This window comes from Metarhizium robertsii (assembly GCF_000187425.2).
Source record: "Metarhizium robertsii ARSEF 23 chromosome Unknown MAA_Scf_11, whole genome shotgun sequence".
Taxonomy (NCBI): domain Eukaryota; kingdom Fungi; phylum Ascomycota; class Sordariomycetes; order Hypocreales; family Clavicipitaceae; genus Metarhizium; species Metarhizium robertsii.
This window is the reverse complement of record NW_011942151.1, coordinates 749040-769094: the sequence shown is the minus strand read 5'-3', so window position 1 is coordinate 769094 and position 20055 is coordinate 749040. Positions and strand designations below refer to the sequence as shown.

At 50.1% G+C, this 20055-nt stretch overlaps 7 protein-coding genes across 7 annotated transcripts; 2 read left to right on the top strand and 5 right to left on the bottom strand.

The window, feature by feature from the left end:
* Nucleotides 1-787: 787 nt before the first annotated feature.
* On the bottom strand, nucleotides 788-2443 carry MAA_06781 (Spherulation-specific family 4; the record flags this gene model as incomplete). The annotated part of the gene is made up of 1 exon (XM_007824779.1): nucleotides 788-2443. One exon carries the CDS (start codon nucleotides 2441-2443, stop codon nucleotides 788-790), a length of 1656 nt encoding a protein of 551 aa, XP_007822970.1.
* A 4495-nt stretch (nucleotides 2444-6938) lies between these two features.
* Nucleotides 6939-7586, top strand: MAA_06780 (uncharacterized protein; the record flags this gene model as incomplete). Its single annotated transcript, XM_007824778.1, has 1 exon — nucleotides 6939-7586. The coding sequence occupies one exon, from the start codon at nucleotides 6939-6941 to the stop codon at nucleotides 7584-7586; it is 648 nt and encodes a 215-aa protein (XP_007822969.1).
* Nucleotides 7587-8711: 1125 nt separating this feature from the next.
* MAA_06779 (uncharacterized protein) lies at nucleotides 8712-10685 on the bottom strand (the record flags this gene model as incomplete). Its single annotated transcript, XM_007824777.1, has 1 exon — nucleotides 8712-10685. The coding sequence occupies one exon, from the start codon at nucleotides 10683-10685 to the stop codon at nucleotides 8712-8714; it is 1974 nt and encodes a 657-aa protein (XP_007822968.1).
* A 687-nt stretch (nucleotides 10686-11372) lies between these two features.
* On the top strand, nucleotides 11373-13561 carry MAA_06778 (heterokaryon incompatibility protein; the record flags this gene model as incomplete). Its single annotated transcript, XM_007824776.2, has 2 exons — nucleotides 11373-11807; nucleotides 12011-13561. The coding sequence occupies 2 exons, from the start codon at nucleotides 11373-11375 to the stop codon at nucleotides 13559-13561; spliced, it is 1986 nt and encodes a 661-aa protein (XP_007822967.2).
* Nucleotides 13562-14492: 931 nt separating this feature from the next.
* Nucleotides 14493-15296, bottom strand: MAA_06777 (BTB domain transcription factor; the record flags this gene model as incomplete). The annotated part of the gene is made up of 2 exons (XM_007824775.1): nucleotides 14493-14667; nucleotides 14722-15296. The coding sequence occupies 2 exons, from the start codon at nucleotides 15294-15296 to the stop codon at nucleotides 14493-14495; spliced, it is 750 nt and encodes a 249-aa protein (XP_007822966.1).
* Nucleotides 15297-16065: 769 nt separating this feature from the next.
* On the bottom strand, nucleotides 16066-17118 carry MAA_06776 (uncharacterized protein; the record flags this gene model as incomplete). Its single annotated transcript, XM_007824774.1, has 1 exon — nucleotides 16066-17118. One exon carries the CDS (start codon nucleotides 17116-17118, stop codon nucleotides 16066-16068), a length of 1053 nt encoding a protein of 350 aa, XP_007822965.1.
* A 1016-nt stretch (nucleotides 17119-18134) lies between these two features.
* MAA_06775 (uncharacterized protein) lies at nucleotides 18135-18871 on the bottom strand (the record flags this gene model as incomplete). Its single annotated transcript, XM_007824773.2, has 3 exons — nucleotides 18135-18305; nucleotides 18404-18766; nucleotides 18824-18871. The coding sequence occupies 3 exons, from the start codon at nucleotides 18869-18871 to the stop codon at nucleotides 18135-18137; spliced, it is 582 nt and encodes a 193-aa protein (XP_007822964.2).
* Between the last annotated feature and the right edge of the window lie 1184 nt (nucleotides 18872-20055).

Genomic DNA, 20055 nt, shown 5'->3' with positions numbered 1-20055 from the left:
GGTTGTGCCAGAGCAATGAGTCTTTTCTTTATTGGACCTAGGTCACGAAGCTCTTGCGGATATTGATGAAGGCACCTAATGGCAAGATTGTTGACAGAGCAGGCCCTTGGCACGCTGCCCGTAACGAGAGACTTGTAACAGCCAGAGCAGAAAGATTAGGTGGCGTGTAAGCTGGCAGGAAAACACTCTTGGCACTCTAGAGTTCTAGGTGTTTTAACTAAAGACTGAATGGCAGACCTTTCCGGTAAAAGCTCTTGCCATACTTGCCAACGTAAATCCCCCGGCGCCGTCATTTGCCGATAAAGATAGTAATGGTTTGTAGGTAAGCCTGTCTAAGAATATAGATCTTGGTAGAAGGATTAAACTGAACTTGGGACTAGCTCTTAAGGGACGCGGTTGCACTACTGCTGAGTATTTGACTCTAGTAGTTGCCTGTTGAATTTATTATCTTGGGCCTGAAGTAACTCCTGAATTGCCTCTCGAGAATACGAGTTGTTATTATCTACCTCAGGCGTCCGGGCTCCCTTAGCTCCCCCCTTGGATTTATTGACCACCCTCGCCCTTGTGGACTTAGATGGTGAAGGACTGCACTAGAAGCATTGCTGCCGCGCAAATTACCTGAGCACGAGACGTCATCGGCAGTGTCTGCCTTATATAGTCAAGTCGCTTCGTTCATCTTGACACGTAGACGTAGTGCAAGTACTCAGCAACGATAAATTAGGACCAAGTTTAGTTAGGTCTGTGGCCGAAATTTAATACGGCGGTAGGAAGGGACATTAAGAGTATTTCAATGCACACATTCGGAGCCACTAGGGGTTCGATAAGTCACGACAACACTTCCCCCGGAGGATCCAGCGATGCCTTGGGATACGCCGGAAACGCTGCCGGACACGTAGCTAGAACCGCCGGCGCCTCCGGCCGGAATGACATACCAGCCATCTCCGTAATTCCAGTAGACCGAGGCCCCACCACCGCCGCCCTTGTAGCCTCCGCCGCCACCACCCGAACCTCCAGCGCCGCTTGAAGTCGTTTGGGGATTGCCTACGCCAGCTCCGCCAGCAGTCCCACTCCCAGGTCTCCCAACATAAGCCGTGGTTGCGTATCCGTAGTATTGCCCCCCGACGCCAGGGCTGCTGGCCGAGCCCGGGCTTCCTCCGGCCGCCTTGGAGAAATAATTAGCCATGTCAGCTCCAGTCGGTGTAATAACCCGCGACACTCCTGGAGTCTCGCCGTTGCCGCGGTTACTGTCAGACTGATATGCTTTACTGTTGGGATATGTTCCAACTGTGATAGATCCGCCGCCACCTCCTCCAGCGACGGCGACCAATATACCACCAAGATACAAGGCAGACGCGGCACCGCCTCCACCACCTCCCTGGGAGGCGGTTCCGCCGTTCCCATATGCACTTATTCCGGCCGTGTTTATACCCCCAGCGCTACCGGCAACGGCGGAAATTGTCTGCCCAGGAGACACTGTAATAGACCCAGATATTAATGCACCGTAACCCCCTTGATATCCGATCTGCCCGCCAGCACCACCAGTAATATTAAAGCTCATGGTTTGAGCACATTGAGGGACGGTCCACTGGGTCGAAGTGCCTGTTGAGCCGACAGCCAAAAGCGTGTCCGAAGCCAGGTATTGTGCAACTTGCCCAACTGTAGCAGGGCCGGTGGACATGCTATTAAAATATCCCGTGCAAAAGTAAAGCCATCCAAGACCGCCCTTAACCATCCCTTGAATATACGAGTTCAAAGAGTTGGTGTCCGCTGCGATCCCATCAGCGGTCTTGCCCACAAAGTCATGGATAATTATACCAGCCTGTTTTTCGTAACCAGCCGGAATAGTATTTTTCATAGTCGCCGTGCTTAGATATGACGCATAACTCTCAAAGGAGCCGACAGCGTCGCATATCTTGTAGAAATCAGCAGGGGCCGCTGCGCCAAAGTGGCAGAAAATAGTAATATTACCGCTAAAAGCTTTACGCGCAAAGGAAGTAACGTTTGTTATATACGCCAAGTTGCTTGACTCGTCAATAAAGAGGCCGTGAATTGAGATGTTAGACGCCGAGTATGAGGCCCAGTTTGCCCAAGCTGTAATATTCTTGGTAATTTCATCCATCGGGATACTCGCGTAGGCAGTTCGGATATAGCCAAGCGTCTTGACGTTTGGGAAGGAGTTAAGCTTTGATACACCGGCAATGTAGTTGACATCGTTATTACCAGGCATATAGGTTGAGCCAGGGCCAGTGGCAACGTTAACCACGGCCAGCCATGGAAGACTTGGGTGAGCCGCGATAGCGTTAAACGCAGGCGACCAGTTGGCCGCGCCGTCGTTCCAGGTAATAGACGGATAGAGGTAGAGCGGCAATATGATGCCAGTTGAGGAGACCAGCGCGGCCAGGCCAGTTGTGAGAGCAATAGCGACGCTGGCAGTGAAACGCATGGTAAATAAATGGCTTTAACGAGAAGCCTGGAGTAGATGAATGGTAACGGGGAACTGGGGTTAACTGGTTGCAAATAACCAAACGCAGGTTTGTGGCTATTAGATTCTCTTATAGAGAGACGGAGTGGGACATGTTAACATGTCTGGTGCTATACAGATAAAAAGCCTGTACTTCGTCCCTGAGGCCATGGCGTCTACAGCTAGTATGCCCCATGCGTTGTTTAAGGAGGCATGTTACACTCTTTTATTCATGGCAACTTTCCACAAACCGGGTAATCAATTGGCTGGCTAAGTTATCATTGCAAGCCTCAACGGGAGTTTGACGCCATTCTATGCATACTCACCAGAAATATCTACGCGCGTGCCTAAAAGAACCCACACCCGCGGACATGCATTTTAATGTTATTGGCCCACAGTGGATTATCTGAGTTGGTGAGGCTCGCCCGTGGTTAGGGTGTGTTTTAAGTTTTGGTGATTGATGGGGCAGCTGGGGTTCCCGTTTAATCCTTGTCGCACAAATCTAGGCTTTCGCAAGCGTGATGCCAGGACAGGGTCAGATAATAGGTTTTCTCGCATATTGACTTCGCATAATATGTGTTGCTCTTAGCTGTACAAGCCAATCCCTTTCCGTTAAAAGCTGAAAGGGTAATATTTATTGTACGTGCCTGAAATCTTAATAATGAGCTATCTTCTCGTTGTTGCCACGTTTTATTAGCTACGTTTTTCTTACAAGTTTGCTATTCTTGCTCTCTTGCCTCCTTTATTGATATACGAATTGCAGACACAACCTAATAGTAAGAATAATACAAATTTATTTTGCAAACCCAAGCGGTCTTACTGTATGCTACCGCGTGACGCGTAAAACTTACGGTAGCGACGAATATCTACCGAATACTATCTACCAAGGTAGGAAAGGCCTTAATCCGTTCTTGTATTGTATCTAGTTGTGGCTTGGAGCGCTCCGTTATAAAATGAAAGGTTAGTATATAAGAATCTAGCAGTTTACTCTTTAAAGAAAGAATAAGAATAGCATTCTATTTAATTATATTTAGATTACAACTGTCTTTGTAACTTTGCGCTATTATATCCCTAACAAGTTATTTGATACCGCTAGGTTTATTTGGATCACAAGAGGGGTTACGTAGAAGTGACAGAATAGACTTGGTCTAATTCTAGGCTGCACCGGAATCAGCTTATCTCCATTTGAGATATGGACATGCAACCCAGGTGTACTGTACTATAGGACCGTTACGCTATTTGCCGCCTCAGCCTTGTGTACCCAGCCTACTACTTTAGTTAGAATCCTCACTATACAGTCTTGCGAAATGTTAGTTATACTACTTAGTTCCCCGAGTTGTCGACTGAGGCAATAAGCCTTGTCACGCTTAGTAATGGGAGTTGATTTCCTTAGCAACCTGCGCATGTGAGCGCCACAACTGACGTCGTAGCGCAGACCTCTACTTTGCTGCTGAGCTCGTATTCTTCTAGGGTCATGACTCGCCGGCTACCGATTAACCCCCCGCAAGGATTACGCACGGACTGCCCTCTTTTAGTCTCCTGCTCCCTGCAATATTGCTTGGACAAGGGTCCCGGGTAATATGCCGTAATTTCAGCTCCTGAGGTTGAACATTTGACACCTCGCAGAGAGACTGGAAGCAGCAATGAGATCCCCGGACGAACCGGTTCTCTAGACTCTTGTAGTTCCTGGGTCAGAAGGGACTTAACGATGGGGCTGTTAGCACCGCTCTACCTGTGGCTACAAGAACGCTCCGAGACCACTAGGTTGTCACAGCACTATCACGACTTGTCTAAGACATTTACATGAGCACAGACTATTAGCGCACTATAAAGCTGTAGTCTAGATAGCTTCCTCTTCCGTCCTCCTTAAGGCACAACTACGTTACCACCAGCACCTTAAATTCGCCCCGTAATAGTTTGTGTCTACTCAAATCAGTGTCTACCGTAACGGGGCCCGTTCCGACTTTTAAGCTAATTACTATTATACACCTACCCCTATTTAAATTACTCTTGTAACAGGCTCTGTTCCTGCCTAATATTCCCTGTACTTTATAAAACGCGTCTTAAATCTCTTAAAATAAGGCTTGTTCCTAGATTATCCTATATAGCTAATTATATTACACTGTTATACCGGGCTTATAGGTCTTATACGCGTCCGAGTATAGTATAGCGCGTCTAAGAATAAGACTAGAAAATACTATTATATATATATATAACTTCTCCTTTTTCTTCCTTTACCCTTTTTAAAAGGTATTAAACGTATTTCTAGTCTCCTACTGTTCTTGGCCTGGTACAGCCCAATACTGTTTTAGATTTTACGCTTGTATAATACTTGTATTATGCGTGTAATTTCATTTGATTACAGAGCGAAACAACCAAAAATTAACTAGGTATTATTTTAATTATTACTTAACTTATTATCTTATAAGAGGCCGCTTCTAGGAAGCTGGGCCGTATATCAGTTATATATAGGCCACTCGTGCTGGTTGCTTGTCAATTTCCTTGACGGCTCTGTAGAAGATGACCCAACCCGACTACCATCCGTGTGAGTCGCACTTTACCCAGTGAACCCGCGGGGGCTCTAGATGACATGCTCCAAGAGAACCTATCGATAGACTGTGGGAATCCTCGCATATCGTCTTTGCTACTTCGGCTTGGCGCCCAAGTTCGCGCGGCAACATTCGCCCAGCTTCTGGATGCGGGCCGCTCACCAGAGTTTCAGCACGACACTGACAGCTCAGCATATTAACAGTGAGGGGACTTCCTCTGACAACATCGGGCTAGAAAGAGATGTATGATGAATAGCAACATAATTTGGGTTTACTGTAACAACCTACGCTTCTTTCATTCTATACATATGGCAGCATATGTTTCTGCATGTAAATCTATTGAAAACAAGGTGTGAGGCAGCGTAGGATCTGGATCGAATATTCCCATCTTGTTCCCGGCGAGCGGCAACTACTTTTTCCAAGAGGACATGAGTCATAGATATCAAAGTCTTTAATGCGCCTCATTCTAACAATATCCTGGAAGCATCCCGTTTCATCTTCTCGATTCTTTTCTCATATCGACTCTAGAAAGAAATGCCAATCCCCACGTCTAGAACAAAGCCGTCTTGCATAGCTTAATGCTTATGCCGCATAATTTCGGTTACGAGGGTGGCAAGACATTAATGCTGAAGCCCAGGGGTGCTGATAATCGTCCCATGACATGAGGTACTGCCTACCATCATGGGTATATATGCAGGCAAAGCACTCATCCACCTTGTGTAAAAACGAGGAGTTGCAGGCGCAAAAGCTTGATCGCCCCCCTGCAGCTGCTGGGCATTCGTTTATGCACCCTGATATGGTCTGATGCTGGTGGAGGAACGTCAGAGGTCAAGCTCGAGTTGCAGCTCCAAGTTACGACGCAACAATTGACGTCAGGAGCATAAAAGGCCACGGAATAAACCGTGATGGCCTAAGAAGTCTCATCTCACGTGACTAGTCGAACAAGAGAGGTATTGGTATATATTTATCGTTATGCCACCACTGTAGCTTTAGATTGACCGTCATGGAGGTTTATTTAGGTATGGGGCAGCGTGGGTAACGCAGCAACGCGACATCATGCATAGTGCGTAACGGCTCTCCCTAGGAATAGGAGGCCTATATAGCTTGACTAGCTGTTGTTAAAGCGCATTAAACTATATAGGGTTGCTTTAAGGCAACTGTGGTCTCAATTGAGTGGAGGTGTGTCGTCTTGGGTTATATACACAATGGTGCGGACACGTGGGAAAACGTAATTGATTGGTCAAAAAGTCTAAAAGAAGCCGGATTAGCCGCCGTCGAAAAGTGTCTTACTCGCGGCGACATTCTGCTAGGTATCCTATCCCGCCGGCCCCAGCCTACTACTTGGCCCATTAAATAACTCGTCGAGACTCGGCCTTGTTTCTAATAACAGGGCATACTGTTACGCTATTTGCTGCTACCTATAGCAAAAGTGGAATGCACACTCCAATAGGAGCGGCGTTCAGTGTTGTCCTGTCTTTGATTGGTACACTGACAAATATAACTGTGGTGGGCCAGGTCGCGAGTAATGCCAGACCAAGTTTCAGCGCGCATAGAGAAAGCGTCAATAATTATGCACATATAGTGTTATGCGTCAGCTAGCATTATCATCAAAGCATCACACCAGCACATAGAGACGTATGGTTCCACGTGCGTGCTACGTCCCTTTCTCGGTACGTGACGCATGGTGCAGCTACATGTTATCCATTCTTTATGCATAATACATGACTAGTAGGGGAGATTGCGGTACGAAGAGATGAAATAGCATAACCGATTATGCTGTGAAATGAGTTGACTGTTCTTGTGTGTTATATAGGTATATAAAGACAATCAGGACTCTCCCTCTATACCGAGCACTTACAAGCAACACTTACAAGCAACCAACATATATTTAGTCTACCAGTTCCATCTACATACTACAGCACTTCACCATGAGCTTCTCCGTCAACCCACGAGTCCTTTCCGTCTTGTGCTTGGCGGTCGCCTCTGTCGCCGGCCAGTGGATCGTAAATGGCAACACGGCAGAGGTCGGGCCCAACCGCGACCCTGTGGACGAATGCTGGATCAAGAACGTCGACAAGGCCCTCTCCCCGTGCACCTGTACTGGCGGCACCATCTTCCCCGGCTGCCATTCGGTCCAGTGGGGCGAGCCTTACGGCACTGTCAGGGATGCAAACTGCACGTGTGACCCCACATCAACGGTATTGTCAATGGAAGATGTACTCGGCGGCGACAGGGGGCCTGAAGAAAGCGTGAAGGCGTCAAATCGCCAGGACCCGAATGGCCGGGACCAGCCCGAGGTGGTGGAGAGGTGCATCTGTGATCCCCCGGCCGGCAAGAGGGACGACAGCACCGATAAGTCGGCTGTGCCAGCTACCAACTGCTGGTGCCCGATGGAGTTTCTTGACGCCAAGGAGTGCCGCGCCGATTTAGACAACAGCCAGCTTCGTCACAGGGAGGTCTGCAAGAAGTTCAAGCAAGATAAACCTGAGAAATTGTCCGATTCTTTGCAGCGCGCACTGCCAAATTGCACCGTCTTTTCCCTCACGAGAGCCTGTAGTTTTGTTATTCGAGACTAATCTACACTTGACGGAAAAGGCCCAACAGATCGGGAAACCCAATAAAGGGGCTTCACCGATGCGGGGCCTATTGGTTACATGGCTTGAATACGTCTGGTGCCCGGGTAAAAAAGGCCCTAGCTCTAAGCGTTTCTTCCATGTATAAATAGCCGTTATTCTTCTCTTCTTTTCTCTTAGTAACTTGAGACCCTTGGGACTCTTGAGATTAGTATTGAATTGAACGCTTTTGCTCTAAGCCTCCCAAGTTGAACCCTTGTCATAACCAACAAGTTACCTTTGTTACATGCATCTTATATAACCGACTAATATATTCATCTCCTCGCTGAAGTGGAAAATTGAAACGCCGACACTCTAGACGCCTCAAACGCTTTGGTCGAGCTGGATACGGAACGCCTGGCCAGCCCTGTCGAGGTATGCATACAACACAAGCTCTGCTCTCTCAAAAGTGAGCTAGAATATCATGACAGTATTATTGCCCAGCCATCGAAAATTGTCCGTTCGCGAGCTAATAATAACTTGCTTTGGAGCAAGTCAAGTCTGTTCGTGGGTAGCACGCAGTTCAAGCTCTCCAGGTGTTTCTGTCGAGATTCTTTGCCAAAAACCGAACCCAAATGACCACATGCTGCATTTTGAACGACTTGTTGCGCGAGAGCACGCCCAACAGTCACTCTTCTTTGAGGATGCCATCTACGGAATGGACGCAGATGCCCGCTATCAAACAACTGCTGCTATCACGCCTCCAGAATATAACGCGTCCAATGGCCTGGGCACCACGTGTTACACGGAAATGGCCGCGGTTACACGAGGACTACGGTAACGACACCTAGGGCAAAGTCCCTCACCGACTTCTTGTATTTAAAGGCCCCTTTGGTCAACGAGGCCTCGAGGAAAACCAAGGACCTTTGATACCAAAGACTGTTATTGGATGAATTGAGTCATTGCTCCAAACCCAAGCCCTTGTCACACCGCGGCACTTTTATACCATTCGTATGTATTCTTTCAACAGCACGTCTCGTCCTCGGCAACCCAAAATGCACCCTAGAGCCTCAAGGCGTCTATACACAGAGTCCGTCCCGCTGAGTAGGTGTCTCTTGGCAATATCACCGCTTGCTTCTGCACATGATACTAGTCACATGTTGGAATTACACTGACTGTAGATGACCCGACAACCAGACCCGTGCTGGTAGCCTGACCGCGCGACAAGACCGCCGCCAGCAAGTATTCCATCCTTCGTACGATTCCATTCTTGACGAGTGAAAGTAGACGGCCGTCGCCCTGGCCCAGCTGTCCCGAGCAATCGTGCCGTGCGACAGGCCCAAAGGCGGTGCTCCAAAGACCAGCCTCGTCGCCTCTCCCGCAGCCATTCAGCAGTCGCATCAACTTATCGTGGATGTGCTCCAACGACACACTCGGGCCCCAGCAGATGCCGCCACTGATCCTCGCCTGCTTCAGCCACGCAATAGCCGTGTCCAGCTTGCCGCTGCTCTCGTAAATCTTGGCAATGTCCTCCATTGTCCAAACTGCACACTCGTCGTGGAAACGAGGATCCGGATTGGGCCCGAACGCCTCTCCAACAGGCTGTCCTACAATGTCGAAGCATACAGTGAGAGCCGAGACCCAGTCGCCTTGGTCCATGTAGATGTGCTCCAGCAGACGGGCGAGTTGTCTCTCCTGGAGCGAGCCCTCGCCGGCCGTCGTGCGAATCTCCCCCAGGGCCAGGGTACACGTGCGCAGGGCCCGATCGTAGTCGCGCCCTCGACGGAGCAGGGCGATGAATCGCTTTTGGGCGTGCAGCCTCAACGGGTTGGTGGGCTCGAGGCTCGCGCACAGCCGGTCCACGATGCATTGCAGCGCGGTCAATGTATACTCTTGGCTGTCCATGCCTTGATGCAGCCGTGACAAGACGACCAAGATGGGGCTCTCTCGGGGCAGCTGCTTGAGTGCCAAGGAATGCAAATACGACAGCAAGGCCTTGCGGACGTCGGGATGTGCGGCTGTATTCACGGGCGACAAGGTACTCAGTATCTCGATGAGGGCGGTTGTCGCGCCCTGCGTGAAGATGTCGTTGGAGTGTGTCGCTGCCGCCGTCGAACTCTCGAGTAGCCTGCGAGCCTTGGGCAGGTCAGAAATTTTGAAGAAGTAAATGCTTTCGCTGCAGTCCTTCCAAAAGCGCGGCTGTAGCATCGCCGGCGTCGGGTCAAACCCGCCCGGGGTGTAGTACGTCCGAATGCTGAAAAGAACCAGGTCCAAGTGGGAGTCTGTGAGAGCTCCCGGCACTTGTCTGGGGCAAGGAAATGCGGCTTGTTTTTGGTGAAGCTGTAATTGGGTTCCGCGTCGTTCCACCGAGGCAGGTCTTCTTGTCTGTGGTACCGGCGCCGTATGTGCGTTGGCGAAGGACGACGACGTTGACAAGGTCACATTACCAGACGAGGCCGTCTCATGGAATGTCAAGGCAAAGCCCGAGTCACGGGCGTTGTTGATACTCTGCCGTTGTGTCACCGCCATGTGAAGACCCTTCATATCGGCCGACAATGCAGTCAGCTGCTGGGCTACGTCATGGAATCCTCGGAGCAAAATGTCATTGTTCACGGCCGCAAGTGTATTTGTCGTCACCTGTACCTGCAAACCCACGAGCGAGAGCTCACGCACCACGTCGATGTTGAGGCGATTCAGGCGCTCCAGCTTGTCTGGCAATTCCTTCTCCATTTTCAGCGACACAATCGACTTCCACATCCGGGCCATTCGCCTCCCTTTGGCGACTGACCCTGGACCGAACTCGGCCATTGGCGCGAGAAACGAATTTACATCTTGCGTCGCCTTGTATAGAGCCGTCATGGTTTCAAGGAGCCCGTCCAGGTGCGCTTGGGATTGGATCTGCTTGTACATGTCGGATCCTCCATGCTGCGGGGATAGGCTGGAACAGAGGGACTCGACGTGTGATGTAGATGCCTCAACCTCACTGAGCAGTCTTGCAAGCTTGGGGGGGACTTCTCTAAGGCTTCTGACAACTCCAATCGTCTTGACGAGAGCTCCGGCAGCGGCTTCGGCGAACTGAACCGCCGCAGCGACGGCGCCCAGAACTGCCAATGCCTCGGCCATGCTTGCTACTGGAAGTATTCCAGCCCTGAGAGTTCAAAAGGATCCTTGTAGGTGCTGATGGCTAGGGTTTTGATCCAGCAGCCAACCTCGACGGCCGTGGGAGGCTCAGTCAGCCCCCGTTGGGTTAAAGATGAGTTACAACTTTCAGGCAATATGACATGGCCGGCGATGGCGCCCGTTTAATGTTTCGATGTCGGCACGAGTAGGAATGCACCGCCTCACGGGTGACGGAGAGCTGCGCCTGGTTTAGCGAACAAGTAGGCATGCCCAGCTAGTTGCTGATCCCAGGTGCCATCTTCGTATTCGTCATCCCGTGCATCAAATCATGCAGTGTGATGCGAGGCTTGTTGATGATTGGCAGCCACCAGGCTCCAAGTTGTGCCGCTTGAAGCAAGAGAAGGCACGGCAAGCTCGCCCTTGTGATCCGTACAACGCATGCTTACTTTGTCCATTTTGCAACTAGCCAGCAAGCATTTCCTCATGAGGCTGCAGATGCGACTCAGCCCAGCTGCATGCCTTGTTGGGCCAAGTAGCAGCATGACGAGGCTCTCTTTTTGCTGACATTTTCCACTCGAGCTGAGCTTGCTCTTCTTCATTTATTGCCTCATAGTTTCTCCCATTATTCCAAGCACGCCGCATTCTTCTCGGACTCGATTACGCCTTCATACGACACTTTGGGGACTTGTCATGTCTGCGAACCCGAGTATGGAGTTGTGCTCGGCATGCAACCGCTTCGTCCAAGACAACTACCGCGAATGCAAGCACCACGGTACTCTGAGAGAGCTCAAAAATTGCGCAGAGACCAAAACGACACCGTCTTGCGCTCTTTGCTGTCTGTTGTGGACCGGCGTGCAAGCGCAGTATTCTGTTTCCGTTTCCATGTCTAATGTTGGCAGCATTCTCGCAAGTGATTATACCTTGGATCTGGGCTATACCCGCCAGGGACATCTGCGCTGGATGTACGCCAAGGGGACTGTTATGAGTGATGGAACTCGCCCAATTTTGGGGACCCTGGATATAATTTCTGAACAAGGTAGGCATAATACCACTCTTGTCTACAACCTTGGCGTTTGCAACGACTTTTGTATCCCTTCAACTAATCTAACCATGGGGCCGGATAAGGTATAGAGAGCAGCTTCTCACAAAGAACTATTACGACAGGTCAATGGGATGCCTGGAGCCATCAAACCACCTTGACCGTCAAAGGGTGGCTGACTGAGTGCCATGATAAACACCCGTGGTGTGGGCGCCCGCGGCCCCAAAAAGCGCCAACAAGGCTAGTCGACATTGGCGATCCATCTAGTTATAGACTGATTGAAACAAAGGGCGGCCAGAAGGAGCTGTACGTGGCTCTATCATATGTCTGGGGCATCAAGAAGAAGAAAGGTGAAAGCATCCATCAGTTAAAACTTGTCAAGAAAACAAGGAGTGACCTGATGAAGGGGATCAAGCCTTCTCAGATGACGGCTTCACATCGAGAGGGTAGTATGGTGGCTCGGGACCTGGGCTACCGCTACATATGGATCGATGCTCTTTGCATCATGCAGGATGACATTGCCGACTGGAAGAATGCAGCGGTAGAAGTTCCCGACATATACAATAATGCCGTACTCACCATTACAGCGGGCAGAAGCCATGACAGCCGTGACGGGTTCCTCACAGAGCGCCGGCCGGTCAAGCTCCCACGCAGAACCGAGGGCAGCAGCCGAAATCTCACGTCAACTTTCGAGGTGAGCCTGGCGAGGAATCGGGCCATTGGTCCGGCAGACGAGCGCGCCTGGTGTTTTCAAGAAGCCCTGCTGAGCAGGCGAAGCCTTATATTCGGCATGGGACAGCTCATCTTCAAGTGTCGGAAGCACAAGGCATTCCAGGATGGCAGTCACGACAAATTCATGTTTGACGAGGCTGCCTTTCACCACGATTGGGTCTTGCCCTTTCCTCCCGAGGCGCCTCGCACAGAAAATGACAAGAGTCCACCCACGCAGAGCCACATCGTACATGGCTGGTACCGCGTTGCGCAAAAGTACGCCATGCGAGACATGTACGACCCCTTCGACTGCTACGCCGCGCTCGCAGGCATTGCCAGACGGTGCGAGTCTGCTCTGGCTAAAGCGAGCAAAGACGGAGCCGCTCCTAGATACCTCTGTGGACTGTGGGAGACGGACACTTTTGCCCATGCCCTCATGTGGCGGAGGTGCCTCGACGCAAGACTTGCGCGGGATTGTCGTCTTCTGGAGGAGCCCGGGCCCGAGCAAGACCCGATCAGCAGAGCGCCTTCATGGTCGTGGATGGCCCTCGTAGGCCGAATCACGTTCCATGGCGCGCCGGTGACGACGAGCGGCCCCCCTTCAGCGGGCTTTATTCGAGTTCCCTGCTGTGTCCCTGCCAACGGACGAGGAAGCTGGACTCGTGAGAGCTGGGGCATCAGGACCCAGCTCGAGGCGCGGGAAATCCAAACATCTCTGCCGTTGAGGATTGAGGTCAAGGGCCGTCCTCGTCGAGTGCGCGCCACGACGGGTCGTGTTTGTGGCTACATGATGTTTCTCAGGTACGGAGAGATGTTGGCTAACCATAGTACTATTGACCCTGCTGAGTCGGAAAATTTGAGAGAACATGGTGTTGTACTACAGGACTTGAGGGATCAAGACGACGAAAAGGGCATTGCATTGGCACTGTTTGACCGTAAGCAGGTAGATTATACAGAGCTTTGGGCTTTGCCATTTTTTACATGTTCGATGGGGACTCGCAATGTACCAAGTGAGGGTTTGCTGCTTTGCAAGAATATCACGGGCACTTTTTCCAGAGTAGGCGTGTTTTGGGTCAAGAAGTGCGAAGCATTTATAGACTTGCAAGAACAGGTTCTTTGTATTGAGTAGAGGGCTATTAGAGCAGGGGTTAGAAACATACAAGTAGCATATAGGTGTCATCAGTATATTTCGACAACATCTTCAATCGTCAAGTCACCTGTAAAAGTGTCCAAAAGCGAGTCCGGTGCTGACCGTACAACAACATTGAAAGTCTAGTTAGGACTTCTCTAAGGCCTCTGACAACTCTAATGGTCTTGACGAGAGCTTTGGCAGCAGCTTCGGCGAACTGGACCGCTGCGGTCACTGCGCCCAGACATAGGTGCTGACCGTTCACTCGCTAAGTAGGACGTTCAGTAGAATACTAAGTCTTCAAGCGTTATTCAAATTTACTTTAACGAGCTAACCTATATAACGTGCCCCAAACGTTTTAACATAGATTATTGGCTCCTTGATATCTTGAGTATTCGTTACTCCATGTATCTGTTTTACTCTTCCAGAAATCGAAGTGGATACGGAGACTCGTGCAGCGCTACGGGGGGAAGTTTCAACGATATTAAGGGAACGAGTCAGGGTACTTTGATTAGAGATGTTATGTTCACGGGCTGCCTATATGCTCTCGGGTGAACTGTACGAATATTACGTGTAGATCTTTTACTGAAAAACTATATTGGCCGCAAAATTTCCTTTCTGTTTTAGAGAATACAAGAGCGGCAATCATTGCCCGTTGACCGTGCCAGGAGTGCGGTAGACTTTTGTCCAGTATTGTCACACGGTTGCACGAGGGCTACGGTCACTGCACCAGGCAGAAGGGCCCTCGCCGACTTCTTGTATTTACAAAGCTCTTTAATCCATCCAGGCCTTGAGAAAGCCAAGGGCCTTTGATGCCAAAGACTGTTACTAGATGAATTGAGCTATTTCTCCAAGCCCTCACTGAGACCTGTCACATTAGCGAATTATCAAGGCAGAAGGTGAGGTTCCTGCGGTTCAAATTGGCATCCTACTAGACCATATCTACATCCTCGATTTTGATCTCAAGCTCGTGGTCCACATCCTCAGACTCGCCGTCCTCCTCAACAACAGATTTCTCACCAATAAGTAGAAACTGGGCATTAGTATAGTCGAGATGATCCGGAGTCGATGGAATCCAGCGCAGGGATCGAAAATCGCTCAATATCCTGCCAGTACAGCTTTAGTACGTGTCTCAAAAGGGCCAACGCAATTGTACCTACTGCTCCGAAAACTCGGGCCCTACAGGGAGCTGTACATTGGCCGGGCCTTCATAGGTAGGATTTCTGGTACTGATCAAAAAGCTTCCTCGGACTTGGACCTTGAGATGCTCCCTTAGAAACTTGCCGAGTGTCTCTGGCTGCGTTATCACGTAAACCAGATGAGTTCGACCACCCGCCGACGACAGGGTATACGTGCCCTCGCAGACCTTTGTCGCGGCTGGCGTATGATGGATGCCTGCTGTTTTTGTCTCGTAATCCGCTGCTGTGGTGAGCTCGTCCTTGACGTCATCGTCTGATGCATTTGCTTTGGCGACAAACGCCATGAAGCGTTCTCCTTTGGACGGGAGCGCCTTCTTTGGCAGTATCAGGACCCTTGCTGCATTTTTGTTGGCGAGCGTCTGTTTGACAGCTTGTTCGGCACGAGCAATAGGCTGTAGGAGTATGTAAGATCGTGCGATGCTATTAATATCGTTTACTTGATCAGATGTGTCAGTTCCTACCCGGGCCCGAATGAGAAGGGAGAAGACGCCGGCTTCCAGTATGACGCAGCTGTCGGCAGAGTGTTTGGCAGCCATTATTCTTTGAAAAGGTCAAGTCCAATTCCCCGAGGATGACAACTGTAAATTTTGGGGATGTTGCCTTGCTTTGATTCACGGAGAGTCGAGGGGAGCAGAATGAATTTAAGCGGCGGAAGATGCAATCTGACCCGCAGTGGCGCTGCTGTCATACGATCAACTTGTGAAGGTGGTATTGAAACCTCGACCATGATTCCCAGTATTCAAGTCATGGCATCCTCGGCATTTATTGGGCGCCACAAAAGCTCAACGCCACGACAGTTTAAAGGGATCAACCCCAGCTAGTGTGTCAGTTGCCGCCATCCTCTTGCAATATCACAACATGGGAGACATGTAAAACACCATGTGAATGAAGCTGCAACTAACTTTGGCACTTGAATCTATCCCCTGCTCAATTTCAACGTGTGACGCTCACTTTACTTGAAATTTGCCCTTGTCGACTCAGTGTTGTCTCTTTTTTTATTAAAGGAATTACATTATATTTTTATATATACTCGTATCACATGATATATTTTCATATATACTTGTATCATATTATATATTTTGTATGTACTCTCATTATATTATATATTCTTGTATGTACTCGTATTATGCTTGTAATCTCACTTGACTACAGAGCGAAACAATACCCCCCGTTAATATATTTTTGTATCCCTACCACGTCGTGTAGTCAAGACGATTCCCTTGCGCCTGTGCCTAAATTTGGGAGGCCGTGAGCTTGCTCCGTGTGCTCCACTGTGCCTTTGAAGTGTGTTTGCTTTGTCACTTTTCAAATGCCCTTCTTAGTTCCACGAGTCTTTGCTCCACGAACCTTGATTCCACGAGCCTCCGCTTCTATTTCTTTGCGTGCCTTTTCTCGATGGCGGTCGTTCCTTTCAAGTACCTCCTTCAGAGTAGTAGTTGGTAGACAGCACTGAGCAAATATATGTGACTCACTTGTATGATGTCCCTCACGCTGTAGATAAGCATCCGCATTTTTCCTGTCCAAATCTATTTTCCTGGCAGAAGTAAAGTACGGCAACGCTGCGGTACTGCCTGGCCGTCCTGCAAACCAGTCCCATACAGTCTCCGGCAATGGGGTCGTTCCGCGTTTCAGTAAGCTCCGCTGAAGATCAACAGGACTGGTAGATAATCCCAATTCCCGGAATTTCTTAGCCAAAAGGATTTCGTATGTAGAGATGCCCGCTACAGGTCTGTCACGCATCACCAACGCCCGCGGATGTGCTAGGCACTGGATCCGCCCTGTTGTCCAAGGAATTGATATGTAATACAGAACAACGGGCCTGAAGGAGCCCATAAGCCAGTGGCGGAGAATCTTTTCGGCTGATGCAGGCACACGAATAAACGATACCTCGCGATTCCGCTCCAGCTGACCTTGGAAACGGATATATTCGGAATACAAGGGCTTCGAGCCGTGTGCTCGATCAAAGCGACGCTGGACGTGGTGGGCGGTATGGATCTGGAAGGGATGCGACGGCTTCAGTATCGCTTCCAGAAGTTCGACCGAGTTTAGTGGTGCTTCAACAATCCACGGAATGGTGGGCTTCCCTTGGAGCGGTTCGGCCACTGGCGTGACGGGAATTTCGAGTTGCATTGTAGATGCACTTTCAAAAATGCCGCGATAGCGCTCATATGTAGAGTCGTAATTCGGTTCTAGGGGCAGCTCATGGTCGGATACAGGTTTCTGAACGGGAGGAAGCTCCCTGTATTCTTCTGGGGGATCTTGGAGGGCTCGGGCGACTCGTTCTTGTTCCCTCTGGCGCCTGAGCTTGGCGACTGCTCTCACTCTTTCGATGACTTCATCCCTTGGTGCTTCTGCCATGATGTCGCACGGATTTGGTCTGGTCTGGTAGAAGAGGAGAGAATGCAGGGGAGAAGACTGGAGGCACTGGGTTATTAATAGAAAAATGGACCACCAGACTTGACCGTGCCTTTTCATAAGGGACGCGGGGGTAAATATTACATGTAACTTTGGACTATGAAGACTAAATCACGTCAATCGAGTCTGGTTCGATTGAATGCTACCACGTGCATCTACCAAGGTATTGAGGTGAACCCAAGCCATCCACGTCAGCACCTACAAGCGTCCCGCTTTTGAACTCTCCATGTCGGACCAAAATATTGACTTCCAGCAGTAGCAGGCATGGCCGAGGCATTAGCGCTTTTAGGCGCTGTTATTATAGTGGTCTAGTTCGCCCAAGTTGCTGCCAGAGTTCTCGCCAAGACCAGTCAAGTTGACCTTGACGTGCATGCATTTGATTAGAGTCAATCAGCAAACTAGTTGGGCTTCAATGTTGCCTGTTAAGTCAAGTCTGGTCAAACTAGACGCTGAAGAAGATCTCTGGCGCCATCTTAAGGCGGTCCGGTGCATTCCTATTAACACCACTGTACGTGCCAGCTCGAGCCGAAGCATTAAACGGGCGCCATCGCCGGCCATGTTTTGCTGCCTACAAGTCCCTAGCCATCTTTAACCCAATAGGGGCTGACTGAGGCTCCCCCGGCCGTCGAGGTTGATTCCCGGGTCAAGAACCTAGCTCATCAGCACCTACAACAAACATGGCCAAGGCATTGGCAGCTATGTTTTGGCAACAAGCAGTAGGTAATGGAGGTCTTTCCGAAGGCATTAGATGAGAAATACGACTATGTAGGAGATTTGAATGCAATCAAAGAGTTTAGAAAGCCACCAATAAGTGACACGGCGAATTGCTAACATTGAAGCGACGCACGGAGAACCAGACCGGCATCATGACAATACAGCTACTCTATTGACTTTCAATCCGCCTGGTAAAGACCCAACTTATCCTTCATGAGAAGGAAATTTATATACCTAGCCCCTGTTTAACATTTATCTTTGCGAACAATGACATTCCAATTCGTCTCGTGGAAAATCTGGCCAGCAATAGAAACTCCGCTAGGATTCCAGCTAAAATATTTACGACAGTGCTTCTCAAGCTCATACACACCATCCGCAATGCTCCCAAATGAATTCAACGTCTTTGGCTTCTTGTCCTATACGCAACGGCATTAGAAAGAGACTCATCGCTCGGCCAGGGGGACAATCATACATCATTGCACCACCAAATAGCCGCATTATATGAGCAGCTCACCCGACCGCAGGCACCGGGTCCCGCGCCGTTGGTCGGTCTTCCCGGAACGCGGTAGAGGTAAACGCGTCCCTCGGCAATGGCGCCTCCGTTGCAATACTGCCAGCGGCCGCCGCAAAAGTATTTCGATTTTGAGAAGTCGGTGCGCTTGGCGAGTTGGCCATGTGTCTCATCCGTAGGAGCTTCCACCTTGTCGCCGAGGCCAAAGTCCTTGTCCCAGTTGGGATTGAGAGAGAGGAGCTCCTGGTGGACTTGCTGAATAGTGCCGTTGAGGCGGACTTTGTCGCCACCGGGGGTTACTTCAACCTCCCACTCGGGGATGAAGACGGGGCGGCTTTCGAAGTCGTCGAGAGCAGCACTGAAGACCTAGGACGGTTAGTATACGCGTCCTCGATATCTGGGATAGATGGCGGAGATGCATACCGAGGTGCACAAAGCACTGGCGGCAAGGAATAGCTCGAGGACTCTCATCTTGAACAGTCTGTGCAAATTGAAAAGGGTAGGTTGGATTAGAATTGTGGGAATGGAGATGCTTGAGGGACCGTTGTCTAACACGCAGAGGGGGTGCTTTTTATATCTCCCAAACTCGGGGGGATACCCCTCGGCGATGACGGACAAGACGAGATATTTTCTCAACAAATGCATCATGGATCCTGGAGCTTTGGTGGTCAGCAGCCGACATCCATCCAGCGGGGCGCCCAACCTACCAGCCTGCATGCGAGTTATCTAGCAAGGATTGAACCATGATGGATAGTTGTTGATGTGGTCAGCACATCCAACGCTGGACAGGATGTGGAAAAGTCTGAGGATGGAAATGCCGACAGCCCCAATGCGACTGGGAATTTGTGAGCATGGGTGGCACCTCTTCATACAAGACCACGGCGCATTTCCCCAAGGACTGTACCTTGGTATATTTGAAAGGGCTCAGCGAGGGATTGTAGCCCTCGTCAGGCCTCGTGTAACCATGTGACGGTAGGGCTGCGAACAATGATGGACTAGACCTCAACCGACTTGACCGACACGGCGACCTGGAGCTGTGGGGAAGTCAGCTCATTATAAGCCTATTTGACAAAGGCTGGCCAGATTCTCATCCTTACGCGGCAACTTTTACCTATTCTAGATAATTGGGCGGACCTTGCCAGGGGCCGCAACTTCCTAAGCAGGGGCAAGTCCAAGAGCAGAGTGGGCTATTATTGCTGACAGGAATCCCATGCAGGCGGTCTTATTGCATATTTTATAGCCTATCAGAGTTCTGTGTGTATTCAATCCATCATGTCTGGATATCAACAGCCGACGATGCGCCGTGGATCGAGCATTTTCCAAGTCCAGTCGGACGTCGTGACGCTATTCTTTTCCTGCCGCCCCCTTCCCCGACGCTGGTTTTCTCGTCGTGCGACTCGTTGGTCGACTTTCAATATTCGCGTCGTGCATTTCTGAATATGAGAAACAAGGCACTAGCTATCTACCGATCTTGCCCGTATAACCCTAGGTGAAGCCCAGTAACAGATAGCCGCCGGCGGATCGTGCCATAACGGTAACATTTGAGCGGGGCATTACCGGCGCTTCTGCGCCTATCGGGTGATAATTTCGGCGACTGCTCCATATGTATGTATCATTTTCGTGGTCCTCTGTCTTTAATCCTGGACCTAGGGTCG